Genomic DNA, 18,256 nt, shown 5'->3' on the forward strand with positions numbered 1-18,256 from the left:
CTGACAGTGAAATATTCCAAAGACTGACACCATTGCGAAAAATTTTTTTGCTGTACGAAAATTGTTTTTGAGAACGAGTAGATGCTTTTCTCTATTTTTTCTTTGCATGATTAACCTGTCATTTAGGTGGCACACGACATCTGCATGTGTATGCCTCAAAAAACCAACTAGATGTCAAGAAGATGAACTGTTTGGCCTCTGTAGATCACGTGACGAATGTAGCAAAACAACAAGATCCGGACTTCAGCAGACAATAAACATCGCGCGCGTGAATACCCACGATTCATTTCACAGTCAAAAGCTGATCGATGGAGGGCGTGTTATGATATTCGGCAGACATTTGCTTGAGTTAATAGCCAGTTATTGACAATTTGGTGAGAAAACAAGCACAGCTGACGACTTATTCGCCGTGGTCAAAGGAGCGTGTGGAAAATTGCCACAGACGACAGAGAGGAATCTGCATACCTGACAGTCCCGTAGACCAGACTGTACAAGAACGAGGAACGCTGCCAGAACGCTGCCAGAACGCTGCCAGAAAAGTCGTCTGCTCATTGGAAGAACAAGACAAGAAGCTGTGTTAGACAGGGAGACACTGCATTGTACTTCTGAATTTCCTGAGACGTCTGTATCTGCTGTTCGAAATCATAAAACATTGAGTCTCTCAGAAACGGCATGAACTGTGTCAGCTCGGGAGTTTGGTGACAAGAGAGAGGATCTTGGACAGACGTAAAACACAGTGTGAAGCTGCCATTTTTTGGATGGGAATTTAAGATATTACATGTACTAGATAGAGCCGCACGTCGAGGAGTGTCTCCAAGAAAATACAGTTAGTCTGTTGTACGTGTGATAATAATGTGCAGCAGACGAGTGGTGATAACGCGCAGAGAGCAGTGATAGTGCAGAAGGTACAACACAGGTGGACCGTGAACACACCACTTGAGAACGGTTTGTCTAGGAAGCTGATTTATTCATTACGCGTTAATTCTGCGACTCGACCCACTATACATGTTACAGGTAGCGACCGGGTATTGCAATTTTAAAGTAATATTAGCCTTAAAAAATTCATAAAGATGTGTTGATCTGTATGGCGAGTGATATTTTGAACACATTTCGGTGACGCACGAAAAAGATAAGTCAACACTTGTTCTAATATAACATCGAAGGTACAGCTTGGTTTATCCATTCCTTTAAAGAAACACAACTCACTTAACGCTATTGAATTCGCCAAAAATCGATCTCACCCCCACGTTAAAGGCCTGTATCTTTTTGAGGAAAGACGTTCTGAACACTCTATCGTTGCTTGCCAATTGAATTAGTCAAAAGCGATTTGACTCGAACTCACAGTCATGGAACGGAAAATCGGAAATGTTGTGACTAACTTGTGAGATTAGTCAGAACTGGTTTCTACTCTAAACATGTCGTCTGGGTATTTGTAACTTTCACTGTAAGGAAAGATAGTAAACCAAATTATATTATAGCGGCAAGGCTTTGAAAATTCTCCCTGTGAGTCAACATTGAAGCAAGCGCAGTTGATTCGTTTGTAACAAGCTGGTAATTGCTTGTTAGCCAGTAAGGAGTTGAGAGTCCAACCTTATTCCTAGTCAACAGAAGATTTTTTCATTTTTTCCTCAGCGTCATATATGCCATTACTGTCTAGTGATCGAGTGATTCAGACATTTAGTTGACTATTGGCCTTCTAATCGCCTACTCGGGCTCAGTATCTAACGACATCGTACTTAGATGCGAAGAGATCAGACTGATTTATACACTAAGGGTAGGGAATTATATGCCTATAACCGTATCCGTTGGATGTCCTCACCACATAACAGTGCCAGTAAGTGGCGGATGTAGACCAATTGCCATCAGTCAACACGTCTCCAAGGTGTCACGTGCTGTATCAGTGTCGTCTGCGGTCAAATATTGCACGTGTCCCTATTAACTGTCGTCCACTTCGTCTTACTTCGAACTGGATCAGATATACTGGATCAGATATACATGTGCGTGGAAAATTTATGTGAAATGTGGAGATCTCCAAAACTTTGGATTCGCACCACGTCATTGTTTATTGGACCTTATTGGTTTGATGTCTTTTTAGCGTATATGTGAACAGTTTGATTTAACGGAATTCCCACGAAGTTGCCACTCAAGCTCCAGCCCGTGTCGATACCACACGAGGATAGATAGCATTAAGTGTATGTGACAAATTGCCCGCACTTCTGCTGTATTTTTTTTCTATTTTGGGGTAGAGGTTACTACATAAATTTTTGAGAAACGCCATTCACCGATATTTCCTTCGAATCAAGTGCAAATAAACCGCAAGAAACCTAATATCGGACTATTAAATGAATAAGTAATGCCAACATACTAGCAATGATTCATATGTGTAAATACGTCGATTGAGTAGAAGCCACTACCGTGAATAATTCATTCGAATTGCATGCAATTTCGTTCCACGGTAAGGCACGACACCTTCAGGGCATTCTGAAGGCCACGAACCGAACGGACGAAGTGGGTTTTAAACGGCTCTTTTGCGTACAGAATTATCTGAAACTCTTCGTGTCTTCTGAAAGAAAAAAAGACACTTCAAGTTCCGGGCACTGTGGAATTTCGCGGCGGCATATATCTCACCAGGGTTAAGTGAAAAATCTCTACCAACGCACGGAGACAGCTACCAGTTTCGTTTCTTAGCTACCTTGGTTTTTCAATTTGAAAAGTGGTTCTAGGTTAAGAGATATTACAAAACAATTGCACACTCTGGAAAACTGAACTTTTTTATACTGGGACAGTTTCAGTGTGCTGGACATTTTATTGTATATCTTAAACAGACAGAAATATAAAAGCAAAATCTAGATAAAGAAAAAACTCAAAATGGATAGCCTGGGATTAGAAGCCCACCGCGCTAGGGTGAACGACCTACGAGAAAAGATGACACGAACCAAGACAATACAAGAACCGGATCACGACCATGACGACGGGGATCATGGAGGATCCGGGGATCCGGCGAAGTCGGGCTTTAAGCGATGCCTTACGACTCTGGACTTAACCTCCTTGGGGGTGGGGAGTTGTTGCGGAACGGGGATGTACGTCGTCGCAGGTCTCGTGGCTCGGGACGTTGCCGGCCCTGGTGTTATCATATCCTTTGCCATCGCCGCCATTGCATCTATTTTGTCAGGTAAGTTAGATTAAATTAACGGTGTGCACTGCAAAGTTTGAGCTCAGTTATAGGAGAGTTTGTACTTTTCGTTCAACACTAGCGTATAGGCCGCATGAACAGCTTATATTTATTAATCGGTACCTCAGTACGTGGCTAGGAGTTTCGTCTGCATCTCTACTCTCTTGTCTTTAGAACCTCCCCCCCCCCACACACACAGCACACTGTACTGATAACCAGTTTATTTCATAATTAATGTTACAACTTAGGCCCTGAAATATTGAAAGAGCACGGTCAAGGCCAATGAATCCTTTTTTTAAGGAAAAAGCACCTATTTTATCCAATTAGCAGGCTGTATTTTTTATTAAAAAAAAAACCCCAAGAAGTCAAATTAAGCGATACAGCCAACTGTATCTTCACCTTGTATAGTTTTTTCTACCCTGCGGATGTAGGCATCAACCATTCCAACGCTGTATCAGCCCTAGACCACCAGTGTAAATTATGTACGACCAATCTCCCGAGAATCGCGGGTTGCGTGTGAAGCACAGGGTCGTCAATAGCACATTACTGCGAATGCATTGTGAAAGCTAATGCACTTCATCTTTGTGCGGAAGTTGGGGTAATTCACCGACATCTAGAAGCATTTGTGTGTTAAACGCACAAGCTGTTCTCTCAGAATTGTTGATAAAAGATAAGAAAGCTCAAGCACGGTAACACACTGTAGAATACGGGACAATATACACAGTGCATGTACATGTAGCAGGTCTAGTGATCTATCGCAGTCGATCAACTAAATGTACGCACAAACTTCTTGTTTTATCTATACATGTACTATATTTTATTCTCTCTGTATATATCGTGTAGTGGATGGCCGTTTTATAAATGGAAAGTTTCATCAATTAGTAGTTGTATAACTGCGGAGTGTTCTTCAATAAGTCCACGAATACCAAAGTATGATTTCGTATCAAATTATTACACTTAACGGCTTATACATGTTCATGTACATGTATATGCTGAATAAATGATAATGTACTTTTTTTTAATTTCCCCAAATTTTTATCCTATCAACTATTTAATCTCCCTTGTTATTGAAGCTTACATTTGGCGTCTAACAGTCCTCCTTTTTCTTAAGGAAAAAAATACCACACATTTCTAAGCCTCAATTCTATTACGCTATTATAGTGTAGAATAAATTGACTAGGTTCTCAAGGAGAATTATGGCAGAAGCTCTTTGATCAAATAAAGTCTTCCAGAAATTGATCCTGGTGTAAAGCGATGATGGCTGGGATTGAGCGATATACATGTACATGTCCAGTGTACTTTTCATGCAAAGACATAATCGAGTTATAAAAATGGAAATAAAATTCGGTCTCTGGTGGGCTGTTCTGGTTCTGAAGATTGTATGTATATAAACAGTTATTTGGGGAAGGGGAACTATTAAGGTGTAAAGGACGTAAAGAAGGAAGATGTTTGTACCTAAATATGTAACATTTGTACTAGTAATACATCATGTCATGGTGTCCCTGCTCCTCCTTCTCCAAATGTGATATGCTCAACTCCAGCCCGCGACACGCAGGGTATTTTTTTTTTCTGAAAATGTCACAGGTACCCTGTGTCTCTTTCTGCCATAATTTCTCAAAAAAGGATCTTTTCATCAAATGTTTTCTTTATTATGGTACAATCAGTATCTTTCCCCCCTAAAATAAGCACATTTGTATTTTCTTCAGTATTCTTTTGAAGAAGAAAAGTATATCGTTGTATTTTACGAGGAAAAATGCCGAAAAAAAAACACTGACATACTGAAACATCGGAATCATACAAGACCTCAATAAAACTGGCGTACTGCTAGTGAGATGAACTGTAGGCTATATTTCCATAGGAAATTTGTCTTTCAGGCCACCCTTTATGTCCAACAACATCCCAAATAAAGCCATCTGTAGATTGTAACTTGACCTCTTTTGTTTTAATTGCCCTCCGGCCGAGGAATTATTGACTTGTCGCGCAAAGTAACGAGTGAGCTACAAATCAGAGAGAATCGAATCAACAAGCGATCAATTAATCCCAATTATTTATTTATGGGACTTCGATCGTTTTCCCGGCTGAGATGCGTGGTATTGAGTTAGGTATTCACATAGTATTGAACCGGTTCGGTATTGACTTTGCGGTTTGATTACGCGAAATGCTCACTTTAATGCGGATTTGAGTGGCCTGCGGCATTGGAAATGGCTTACTTGGAAAGTGGCGTTGTTAAGATTCCACGTGGAACTAAGAGAGATATTCCAATTCACCAAGAGGTGATGAATTTTGCACTGAAATATGTTAATCAAAGCATTTGGACTTATTGACTAACATTCAGAGCGGTGTTAACGGACACACTTTCATGTGCTAAGCATGACTAAAAGCTGTCTCAAATATCCAAGTAAAGCTGACATCTTAGATCTCTTGATATTTATCCATTGATGGGTACTTTTCTGTGAAAAAAATTGCCAAAACCGGTAAACGCACCTCTGCGACGTTTTCCAACGCCCAAGCAACCGACTTATCACGTATAAAGTTATGAAAATGTGCGTTAGACATTCTTATCTTCCACGAGAAAAAATTCATTGCACTTTTTATCGCTTCATTTTTTTTCATTTTATAAAATGGATCATATACGAGTATAATACTGTAAATAAAGCCTGGTTATTCCAGATCAATATTTTATACAGGTCGACCGAGGTTAATTAAGACTTCCATGTATACACAGTGTAAACAAATGATTGGGGCATGATCTTTAAAACGACATTATTTGCCTGTAACACATGTTAATGAACACCGATTAAATACACTTCATCTATGATCCTATGATAACGACTGTGCAGAAAAATGTGCCCTGGATCTTAGCCTAGATTTTGTGGGACAGGACCTTCGATCATGTCTACCTAAGCAAGGCGTCTTAATTCAATTAATTAGTGTTTGGGCCTTACTGTCAGGACGCTTGCGGGGGTATATGCAACCTATTGTTGCGTTATCTATCACGACACCACCGATTAACTAATTTTCGTGTAATAATAATAATAATAATAATAATCCTAAATAACGAATTTCAATTGGGATATGTAAAGAATCCAAATACCATTAATTAAAGGATAAAAAATTAAAGATGGGGGACTTAGGGATGCTTGTCTTCTTTTAAAATATGGGCAAACGTAAGATTTGGGCATACCGGTACCTTGACTGAAATGGCCTAGGCTTGCAAAATGTTAAAAGATGATGATGATGAGATCGACGACATATAGACATGTTTGTTCGCTTTACAAGCAAAATCCAAGAGATCTAGATCTACCCGAGCTGAGCATGTATAGTGTCGTTAAAACTAAGGTGGGAGGGAAGATCTTAACGTTCAAATTTTCTCAGACTATCTGTGGGTCTGTAATTTGTAAAAACATATCCATTTACTGCCCTAATCTTGTTGTTCTCAATCTATATCAGTGCCGCAGTTCGATTCAAACGGCAATTAGGTTAGTAAGTGGTGATTTTGTCGGATAAAATCGATGAAAAAGGGGGCTGTTTCTTGAATAACTTTCAGATGCACTGCAAGGCCAGACGCGTGGGGTTTAAGTTGATTAAAAGAAAAGTTGAGCTTGCTAGTTTACTCAATATGGCCAGGCTATCTGAGAAGAATAGCACCCTTAATAATTCTCTTGCTTCGGTCATGTTCGACAAAGAGCATTTCAAATGACTGCGTTTAAGACATTTTCAAGGAAATGACCACAGTCGATTTGTTGAAGTACACCCGACTTGCAAGGGGTCAAAAATAGATGGGCGTGAAAATCTAATTTCAGTACATCAATACGGGTATGCGTGCTAGTATAAACCTGTACATGTATGTTCAGTATTTTTGCGTGTGTGTATCTACACCTGTGTTTGTTTGTAAGGAATTAATTTGTCTATAAAATGCATGTGTCCCTGGCATTCTGAAGGGAGTATGTCCAAACCGCATGGGCGTTTGAGTCCGGTATAACAATGTTGGGTAGCATGTTGATCCACGTTCACACTTTGTTGTAGGAAATCCCGTATATTGTATCAGTTCTTCCCTCTTCGACTCAATGTATTCGTACCTACATGTACATGTACAAGCCGGAAGAGGTTACAGACGAGATGTCCGACACACAGAAAAAAAGGTTGCTATTACTGGATCGCCCTGGGAAATTACAGCATGAATACTAAATTGAAGCTGAATGCTTAGATAGAGTGCATTTCTTTATTATTCAGAACGCGTCTGTATGGCGCGTGGACTTTATCTGTCAATTTGCCTAATGAACAGCAATAGAGACGAGAGGTGATCAAACATTACAGGGAGAGAAGACGAAGCATTTATGTTCGAATGAATTAAGTGGTACATGTAGAAACAGGTTGTTCAAATAATATATGAACATGCAAACAAGCAAAACGGGTGAAAAGACAGGCGTACAAAACACGCACAAAGGCACACGCAGAGAGAGAGAGAGAGAGAGAGAGAGAGAGAGAGAGAGTAGGGCAGGGAGAGGGAAGGAGTGACAAAAGCGCTAGACATAGGTGGAAAAGTGGGATACCATTCTTATAGAAGACAATACAAACTATCGTCCCGGTGTGACAGGAATGGTCGTCCGACTGGAATCGTAGTCCGTTCATCATTACTTTGTACGCGTCACATTGGTCCCATATACTAACCCCAATACTCAGACTAAACCTAACCTGTACTAATCATATGGGAGCCCGGACTTCCAATCCTAGGACTACCATTCCTGTGACACCGGCAAGATAAAAGGGTAAATTTTTTGCACAGATAGGATAAGAATCGGGAGTTATGCCTAAAACCGGGCATTTACCATTTTATTTTTTTGTTTTTGGTATCCATCCAAAGGCCTCAATTCAATGATGTTGGATCGGATAACCAAATTACATGTACATGTAGCTATCCAGTCCAGGACCCTGCCTTTATAGTATTGCTGACGAAAAAGTATAACATAAATATAAAAAAATCGATCTGGAATAGCTTGTACGACAGCGCTGTGGTTTGCTATCAATATCCCGTTGATTTGGGTAATCCTTGTGACCCCTGTCGATATAAATTGGGCAACATATCTAAAAAAGGCACAGGAAGGTTCTTGACCCATTCCACCAGGGACGCGCTACACGTGCCTGGCACATTCTACCTGCGTGTACAGCTCTAAAAACATCCAGATGTAGTGTGCATATGCGTCGTATCAGCGAAACCAGAACGCAATCCCCAAACGAAGAAACCTTTGTTTAGAGACGCGAAGAATACTCAAACTGCGACATATTATATAGTTCCCTGTTGTAGCCAAATATTTTATCGGAATCCATGAACTTTTTTGAAAACCTGGCTCAGAATTAGGTCAGGTGTATAGTTATTCATACAAGTTAATCACTGGACATGTTATTATCATTTTCCTAAATGTAATCATTCAACAATTTATATCCAGATTTTCAGATTGTAGAAATATATTTTACAGTGTGGCAATTAGGGTAAATTAAATAACGGTCATGCGTTACTTTAAACAAATCTTAATTGCGTTTTCAGTCCTTTCATACTCTCACAGTTACAGTTGCATTTTGTGGAACCACTAAGCAGGCTTCCGGTAGTGATTGCTATCGTTATGAGGTGGTTATGATGAAGATAAACTCTGTGGTCTCATGGAAAGAACGTTAGTGTACTGAACCATCAATCCCGAAAGGGTTATTGATTTTAAATAACAATTACCCGCCGACGCACTGCGTTGGTGTCTGCCAGAAGCCTTGTTCTCTGCCGGTCTCTTCTAACATGATTCTCTCCTTTAATCTAGATATAATTGATCTGTTTTAACGCTGTTAATGGAAAAGCCGTCAGAACATTTTAAAGAACAGTTGTCATAGACGGAAGGCATCGTGTACCCCACGGACGCCATACACGTGGTTTTTCTTTAAAAGAATTTTGTTCAGTGATTCCAGAACAAATGAAACCAACATATTCGTCATAATGACTGACGTCATAATGACTGACAGGTCTGTTTCACAATGTTCCACGTTATTTTTTTTTAGTTTCAGCAGGCAGCTTTGGTGAGAGGAAGTCACATTGTGTACTTTTTTTTACTAAGTATGCCAAAACAATGCAATCCTTGCATTTGTTCTTAGTAATGCGCAAGTTTCAGTAAGCGAAAAATATTTTCTAGTATTGATATAAAGCTCTTTCTTTGTTTACATTGCCAACATCAACAAATATACCAACAATGGTTAGATCAATAGCGGCGACAGTGGCGTTTTTCAAAAAGTGTTCATTTGTGCGTCTTCTTTGAGCAGCATCTATTTTGATTTATATAAATATACGTATGGTTTGGCATTCTTAATCTCTCACATTTGTAAAGAAAACGCCAAATGGGCAAGTCATGTCAGATAGTTGAAGTTCTGAGGAAACTCGTCATTGACGGCCAACTTTTATAGTAGTGCAATAGATGTATTTTATTTATTTAAGCTGACTTAAGCGGGATAATCTGTTAACAAAAACGTACAGGTGTTTTATTTCGCATAGAGTCTAGTCTGGATGTAAAGATAGAACTGACAAACTGCCTGCAATTTAGCAACTGGTCCTATCACGCCATAACAAGGGACCATTATGGCTTTTTACCATTACGAGAAGGTTAATGGAAAACCAAACAAACTGTCATGTGTTATGAAACATACAGCCATTAAATATGAGGTTGGCATGTACTGGTACACCTGTGCATCGCAGCTTAAAACAGTCAAATCGATTAAAACAACCATTTTGTAAGGGAACTTTAAACAGGTTTCGACGAAAAACCCCCCCACAACTTTAATGTATTTGTTTTATAGGTATATTTTGTGTACAGATATACTCACTGTCTTGGTATGGTTCTCCGACTGGATGGTCTTGATTGATACGCCCGGTTATTTTGGGAACAAGAGTAAGAGTCGATTGTTTGATGCCGTGATGTTTTCTCATGCCGGACATGTTGGTCTTGTTGAAGTGGTCATTTTGTGTATTTGCAATGAAAACCCATCGCTTCATGACTTAAAGAAGAGACTGTGGAGGGTAGGTGGGGTGAACCATCGTTCAGCTACACTGATACTCACAGGAAACCCCCGTGTTAGGTACATAACAGACATAAAACAACCTGCTTAAAGCAATAATAACTCTTACTTTGAGATTCAAAATTCCGCAAGAAATACATTGTAAACAACGCCTGGAAATATATTCTATTGCATTTTCCCACTAAAACGACTGTTATTGTAGTAAAACTAAAATCTGTGCTTGTCACTTGGGCTTTCGATGCCTTTCTTCGCGGTCGACAAGTGCATCCGTTGCCAATGACGTTTAGTTGTCACGCGGATTCTCGCGTTCATTCGAGACCAAAATAACATGGCGGGAAACCCTCAGACGTAAGTTGCGAGTTTTTGTACAGTGCGTCGGATAACGAAAAGCCCAGAATTGCACACATTGTAGATATAAATGCATTTTGAGCAAAAGACGAATATATCTTATGAATCTTATAATATTGTTATATAGTGTTGTTGTTGTCTGCTTTTCCCGCGGTTTTAAGTAGGTCACCAGAAACTATCGCTCGATACGAGAGGGCTCCGTCAGTTAAAATCTCTTAAGAGATTTGAACAAAAAACCGTACGTTTAGGAAAAAAAAAACCTGTATTAACTTTGAATGCAGGAATGGGGTCGTTGACTATTGGTAAGTACGGGAAAATTGCCGTTTTTTTCAGGAAAATCGTATATTTGGCCAAAACGAAGAGTTATTATGACTTTAATCAAATGCTTAGATCTTTAAAAATTAATTGTAGTTATTTGTTATGTATATGGCAGCACTTCGTTCTGGTTCCAAATTTGTAAAAGAAATTGGGTTATCAAAATGCCGGAAATTTTATAATCGAAATCATCTATTATGGGGTGGGAATAACCACATATCGGAGACATCTGATGCAGTGGATTTCATCTGTTTCTGTTAGACAGCTACGTTTTAAACAACTTTATATTAGAACGTTTATTTCCAGTCGATCATCATTTGAGTGTCTTAGAAGCATCACGAAGAAGTATGTCGGCTTTTTGGGATAAACATACATAAAATCCATTGGCGTCGAACCAATGTGCAACGCAAACACACCCGCGCTGAAGTATCTCTGATGTTTCTCACTTAACGGGATCCATTGAGCTGAAGTGTGTGAACGCGGTTAACTTTACAGGCCATTAGCAACACCAGTTGCAAATGGCGTATTCATGTCACGCGCGCGGCCTACAGAATCAATGCGCAATTGCGCCTTCCGTTACATTGATCTATTTGCGTTTTACATCAGTGCAAGACCGCTCAGTGCTCTGTGTCTGTGTTTTAATAGGCAGGTCAATGGTGTATCCCTGCTCCATGTTGGTCGTTAAAACGGCGAGTGTCCTGCTTTCTTTGTCTCCGTTTTGGCACACAGAGGCGTTTAAAAGGAGGTGTAAGAGGGATATTCCGACTGGAAAGATATTACGAACACCCATTCACTCTTCTTTCCATTAAATGCATTGTAACGTGTGTTTTGGCTGGATTGGGGGGGGGGGGCTAGGACGAACACGAATTAAAGAGTTGATAGAGATAAAAATGACCAGTGAATAACAGTATCCCTTAAAACCACAACCATTGGCATTCAGTTCAGTACTTATGTTAAAGGAAAGGGTTGATCAAGGTTTGTAGCTGAAAAGAGTGGCGATTTGTTAGTAACAGGGGGATTCTTGAAAACCACAGAAAATGCTGGATTTTACTTATTTCGGATGCCATAATATATTGTGTTTAAATGTACGTAGGACACAATGTACATTGTTTTCATTTAAGTGATCAAATGAAATTAAATGACTTAATATTTATTTAATTGAAATAATGATGTTATGTAATTTTAAACACTGAAATAATCATTTGGGTACCTGGAAGACGCTCACAAAATACTCATTAAGATTGGAGCCCCTTATTTTTTAAACTTAAGGTACTCATCGAAACCTTCCCCATGGTTTTCTACAAGATTTGAAGCACTCCGTACGGGGGCACCACATGATCAGGGTTTTAGAAAAAACAATACACAATCCTGCAATCGACCAGATCCAAATAAAGATCTTTAAATAGTGATAGAGCGTCGCCGTATCGTCGTGAAAGGTGGAAAGGTAGTGATTGGTTCTTACGGAACTTTGTCATTTTTCCTGTCATAAGAAAAGCACGAGAATAATATGCATATTTCACGCTTTCTGGGCTCATATGAGTTGGAAGTATTTTTGCATAGAAATTGTCAGAACAAAAATGACTTCTCATTATATTCATGGCGATTCTTTAGTGCGTGGGAGCCCAAACAGACCGTAATCTAACCGCCTTCATCAAAACGATTTCCCATGTCCCACATTATCACACTCAGTTAATTCCCATAGCTTTTTTTCGACCACGTCTTAATATGCTGTCCAGGCCAGATGGCACTATTTCAGTGAAACATTTCAATATTTCTGTGTTTTTCCAAACTGTGATTTATCCCCGATCTTAAACATATATCTGTGCAAGACAGACGAACTCGTCCACATATTCTTGCTGGTGTTTCGGGCATAACGTCTTAACGGTTTTATATTTTCATCTCTTCTTTAGTAATGCAATTGCCTCTCAACATGGAGTCATTTTGAACCTAATTCAGTGGAATATGACTTGATTGCACTTTATCACGCTGATTCGACATCACTCATCGGGAATGTCTACGAATAGCGACTCAATTAAGTCGTTGCTTCACGACATGCTTGTATTATACATGTATCATAGTTTCACGCAATTAAACAATAAAGCGACCAATCTCTTTATAACTGCGACTAAGTCAATTGATTTCTGAACGACACGCTGCGGGTCCATTTTTTACCTAGAACTGCATTTAAACCTACTCCCAGCCCTCGAAATATTCGACGAAACTTGCAATGAAAATCTCAGAAGCCGCGGACTATGTTGTTGGCATGCCCGGGCTCGTAACTGTCAAAAATCAAGCTAGTGTGAACGAGCTTCTCTGTAATTTACAACGTTTTTTTCATGTGTGCTTCTGAGATAACTAGATTTCAATGTTGCCTTGCACCGTTATTATCTATGACGTCAAATGCCCTTCGCAATCTAATTTTCCAAGTATTTCATATTTCTTGCTCGTTCGATCAAATGGATTTGACATTCCCTGAAGCGGTGCTATCTCCATTGAATCCCATCTCGGGTATTGGAAGCAAAAAAGTAATATTCTTATGTGCCTGAGGGATTTCTTGTATGTTTTCCTTGTCAGACTCTTGGTTATATCTTTATTGTAACATTCTGCAATATCCCAGTAAGACGTTAATACATTCTGCCTATTTTTAGAAAAGATTAGAAACAGGGTCCACTGCATGTGAAAAAGATTTACACCAGTGTCAGTCAGTATGTTGTTTGAAGGATTCCTTAACCGTTTGACTTTTTGTTATTTGGGCCTAACTTTCATTTGAAATATCTTTTTCTTTCACAGTGCACTATCATCTCTGTCAAGAATGACTCCGTAGACACAAAACAAATGGACCTTTATAACCAGTTCGTTAAAACAGTTCCCTGCATGATCACTATACCAGCACTTCGTGCAAAATAAAGATTTCCTTTTCCCCCCTTAAACTGTGCACACATCTTTTAAACCATGCCTACTTTATCTACAGGTGTGTGTTATGCAGAATTTGGAGTGCGCGTCCCTAAAACAACAGGCTCCGCCTACATGTACAGTTACGTCACAGTGGGAGAGTTCATCGCCTTTGTGATTGGTTGGAATCTCATATTGGAATACATGATTGGCTCAGCAGCTGGTGCGTGCGCGTTGAGCGCGTGCCTGGATGCTCTTACCAATCACACCGTTAGTACATACATGGCTGCACATTTAGCCCCTGTTATTGGTAAGAAAAATTATTTAATGTAATTAAGAATAAAAAAGTGTCAATGTCTGTACTTTGACAATGCTGCAAAGGTTCAGAACTCCACAGTACTTCGGCAGTAGAAATTTTGTGTGTATTCGAAAAGATTACCTATTTTAAATTTAAAATGAACGTATCTTTTTCCCTTTAAATCTGTCTTTCGGGTTTTCGAAAACGTGTACGGTATGTGACCGAACCCCGCCTTGCAACTACCAAAACAATATTTTGTATAAGGTCAATTTATAAAAAAATAAGAAATCAGTGCGAACAAATAATAAGATATTTTGACTATTTTAGAGAGACCGTACCCCGATTTCATCGCTTTTTTCATCGGATTTGTAATGACTTGTGTTTTGGCCGGAGGGGTCAGTAAATCTGTAATGTTCAACAACATTCTGAACGCCATCAACATCGCCGTTTGGGTGTTTATTGTGATCTGTGGGTTATTTTACGTCGACAGCAAGAACTGGACTCAGAACGGCTTTATGCCGTATGGATTTAAAGGGGTGAGTAGTTGTAGTCTGGTTAGTGTTTGGTATTAATGCTAATTAACACCTTCCTCTCACCGGTTCAATAAACTCTAACTGTGGGATTATCTTTTTAAGACGCTTTTCAAATCTTAAACCTGTAAGATCTATACTTTTTCAGAACATTCTAAGGTTGAATATCAAGTAATATATTTTGCCTACCATAACCTTGACTTAACATACAGAACATATGCGTTGTATACAAAATGTAGATGGTTCCCTCGTATTCTTGGACTATTTGCAAACGTTGGTTCACAAACAAAGCTTTTCATATTTCAGAGACAGATTAACAATTTCACAACATAACTCACATCTGTATCATTATATGAAGGTATTTTGATAAATTCAAGTGTTAAGTTTTGTCATTAGGTTTTATCTGGTGCTGCCACGTGCTTTTACGCCTTCATCGGATTCGACATCATAGCCACCACGGGGGAGGAGGCTCGAAACCCGAGCAGGAGCATCCCTATAGCCATTGTGGGGTCGCTATTCACGTGTCTCACGGCTTACGTCTCTGTCAGCGTGATCCTTACACTCATGTTGCCTTACTTCATGATCAATGGAGACTCTGCCTTGGTGGACATGTTTGTTCAGGTGAGGATGCGACAGAGGAGACACATGTAATTGTGTTGTGATGTGCCGTTGAAACAAGCCTTGGAACGACTTGGCTCTGTAACACGGTTTACAATTGATATTCTCTATTTAAAAAATATTTTGTCTGTTTATTCGTATTTGTCGATATCAACTAAGGAATGAATTGATCAAGGAAAAATTTGTTGTTTCAATTTCCATGCTTTTACCCATAAACATCTTGCTGCGTTTGTTTCAAGTAAGCACAAAATGAACGAGATTCAAGTATGTGTAAAATGATTAACTGCTCATGGCAACTTTTTTGAAAATCCAATGCTCCTCTGAGACAGATCTCTACCTTTCGTGTTCCATTACAATGATATACTGTTTTTATACTTACTGTTCACGCCAAACGTTTTAATTCAGAACGTTCAATATGATTTCAGCGTGGTGCTCTGGATGCGGCCAAATACGTGGTGGCTTTCGGCTCTATCTGTGCTCTTACTGTCAGTCTTCTGGGCTCCATGTTCCCTATGCCTAGAGTAATATATGCAATGGCTCGAGACGGCCTGTTATTTGAGTAAGTTGTCAACGTTTAATGGTTTAAAACGTCGTCCGAAGCATTTGAGTTCTTTGTACACTCCCTGTTTGTTAAAAGTAGTGAACATTTTATATGAAAAGTCAAGGCGAATATAACAAAGCTTTTGATCTATTTTAAGATTTCATGCAACATTTCTGAGATTTATCATTTTCATGATGTAATTTGGATAACCGAATATGATATTAACAAGTAAAATAATTTATATATATATATTTCAATATCAATATGCAGGTTTTTAGAAAGAATAAACAGCAGGACCAAAACGCCACTTCTTGCCACCATAGTTTCTGGGGTGCTAGCGTCATTTATCGCCATGCTGGTTGGTTTGTCCACTCTGGTCCAGATGATGTCCATTGGTAGGTGCACACATACGCTTTGCCAGAGACGTTTTTCCCGAAATTTGTTGCTGTTGAAATATTTAACAGCCCTGTTATTAAAGGTCTTATATTTACCCCAATATTAGCATGTTACAAAAGATAATAATCGGATACGGAGATATTTTTGGACGGATATTTCTTCCAATTTGTCTTTGTTGATCCATCCTCCATTTTTTTAATTGTCGAGATCTTCCGACAGAAAAAAAAATTTAACTTAAGGATAAAGTACATTTTCCCACCTTGCATTACAGGTACACTGATGGCTTATACGTTGGTCTCCATATCTATACTTATCCTGCGATATCAACCGGATACGGAAGTAGTAGTTCCCCAGCAAGTTGATGGCCCGGATCTTGAGTACACTGCGGGTAGAGACCCGGATTTTGGTGACGGGACAAGACAAAAATATAAAGACGACGAGTTCCTCCTGCCCTCCCAGGGTGATGGGAAATCTTCTTCATACGGTAGCGTTCCATTTGAGGATGACATGCAAAGACTCGGATGGTTCAAAAGAAATTGTAAACTTATCAAAATGCATCTTGGGATACCTGGAGATGAGGCAGAACCTAGTGACAGGAGTGCACGGATTGTTATCATAACTGTGGCTGTGATGTTTCTGGTGATGATTATGTTTTGCCTGTTGGTCGACTTTGGAGGCGAATATATTATAGATGGCGCTGCTTGGGCTATCATTTTAGCTATTGTCTTACTTCTGGTCATAGCGGCCGGAGTGTTTACCATTTTGAGACAGCCAATGAATAGGTGGGTACGATGTACATCATGTGGAGTATAATTTTAAAACATGATAAGTTGGTTTACAATTTATATGGCGTTATGATCTAATAGTTGGTCAAGTTCAGCAATAACTGAGAACTTGCATGCCCATACTGCAAGGAGCAGAATGCTACACTTTTAAGGAAATCAACATACCGTACATCTGGACAATTGTCCCAATATAAAGTCAATTTTATTTGTAGTCTCATGCCCCATATGGATTGTAACGCGAACCCACTCTAAAACTACGAACCTGTTACTTTTTCAGTTTTGGTGGTTGTTTATTTTCACATGCATAATAACGTTATAAAAGAAATACAATGCATTGTGTTTTTTCTTCACTCAGGAGAAAATTCCAGTTTATGGCACCTGCTGTTCCATACCTCCCAGCCGGCGCCATGTTCATCAACATTTATCTAATGCTCAAGTTGCCTCCTTTGACGTGGGCGAGATTGGGGGTGTGGTTACTCGTAGGTAAGGACGGGTGTTTACTGGGTACGGTGGCTTATACACACTGTATGCACGTTTTTTTCACACTAAGAAGTGAGAAAGATGATTTAATATTATATTAATTACCCTGAGACACTCTTTTTTACATTTATATTTTGGAATGCCCATATATGTACCCAGAATGTTATTGCTTTTGTACCTCTTTGCAAGGTTTGCTAAAGTCAAAATATTCTCTTTTAGGTTTTCTTATATATTTCCTGTACAGCATACACAACAGTAAGAAGGGAAAGAACATGCTAGAAAAGCAAAAGCTGCAGGAAATGACCGCTATTGATCACCCACAGTCGATGACAAATGGCGCCGTAAGTCACGCAGAAGATCACGTGCATCCCAATGGCATAACGCATGCGCAGGATGAGGCGCCTAAATACATGGCGAGTAATGGTTTTAACCATCCCGGAGGTCCGTGATGAAAAAAAAAAGGTGCACAAGGGTTAGGAGAAAAGAACGCTCTGTTATCGACGCTCCTTTTCTTTTGCAATTATGTTCGAGAAAAGACACGTGCTTCACTATAGAGCTTGTGACTTATCGGAATATCGTCTGGATAAAAATTCAACATTTGTTTTCTTTGGATTAAAACGCGAAATAAAAGTGGTGTAAAGCAAGGGCATGATGTGCTTACAGCTTACCAAGTGCTGTTCTGGAAATAGGGTCTACGTTAGGACACATGATTTAAAAAGCACCAATTGGTAGCTTTAATCCGTTTAATGTACAGTTAAAAGATTAACCTAAGGCCTAGATTAAAGCATATTTCTCTCTATAAGTCACACCGTTACCCATGTTATTGAAACC

At 39.4% G+C, this 18,256-nt stretch overlaps 1 protein-coding gene across 1 annotated transcript; it reads left to right on the plus strand.

Moving 5' to 3' along the window:
- Positions 1-18,227, plus strand: LOC106162837 (solute carrier family 7 member 14). The gene is made up of 9 exons (XM_013540268.2): positions 1-3,172; positions 13,857-14,087; positions 14,403-14,611; positions 15,002-15,226; positions 15,649-15,782; positions 16,035-16,159; positions 16,432-16,942; positions 17,301-17,428; positions 17,645-18,227. The coding sequence occupies exons 1-9, from the start codon at positions 2,869-2,871 to the stop codon at positions 17,872-17,874; spliced, it is 2,097 nt and encodes a 698-aa protein (XP_013395722.2). The 5' UTR covers positions 1-2,868; the 3' UTR covers positions 17,875-18,227.
- Positions 18,228-18,256: the final 29 nt, after the last annotated feature.

The sequence above is a fragment of the Lingula anatina genome, chromosome 9 (genome assembly GCF_051362555.1).
Source record: "Lingula anatina isolate TDL-2025a chromosome 9, LinAna3.0, whole genome shotgun sequence".
Classification (NCBI taxonomy): domain Eukaryota; kingdom Metazoa; phylum Brachiopoda; class Lingulata; order Lingulida; family Lingulidae; genus Lingula; species Lingula anatina.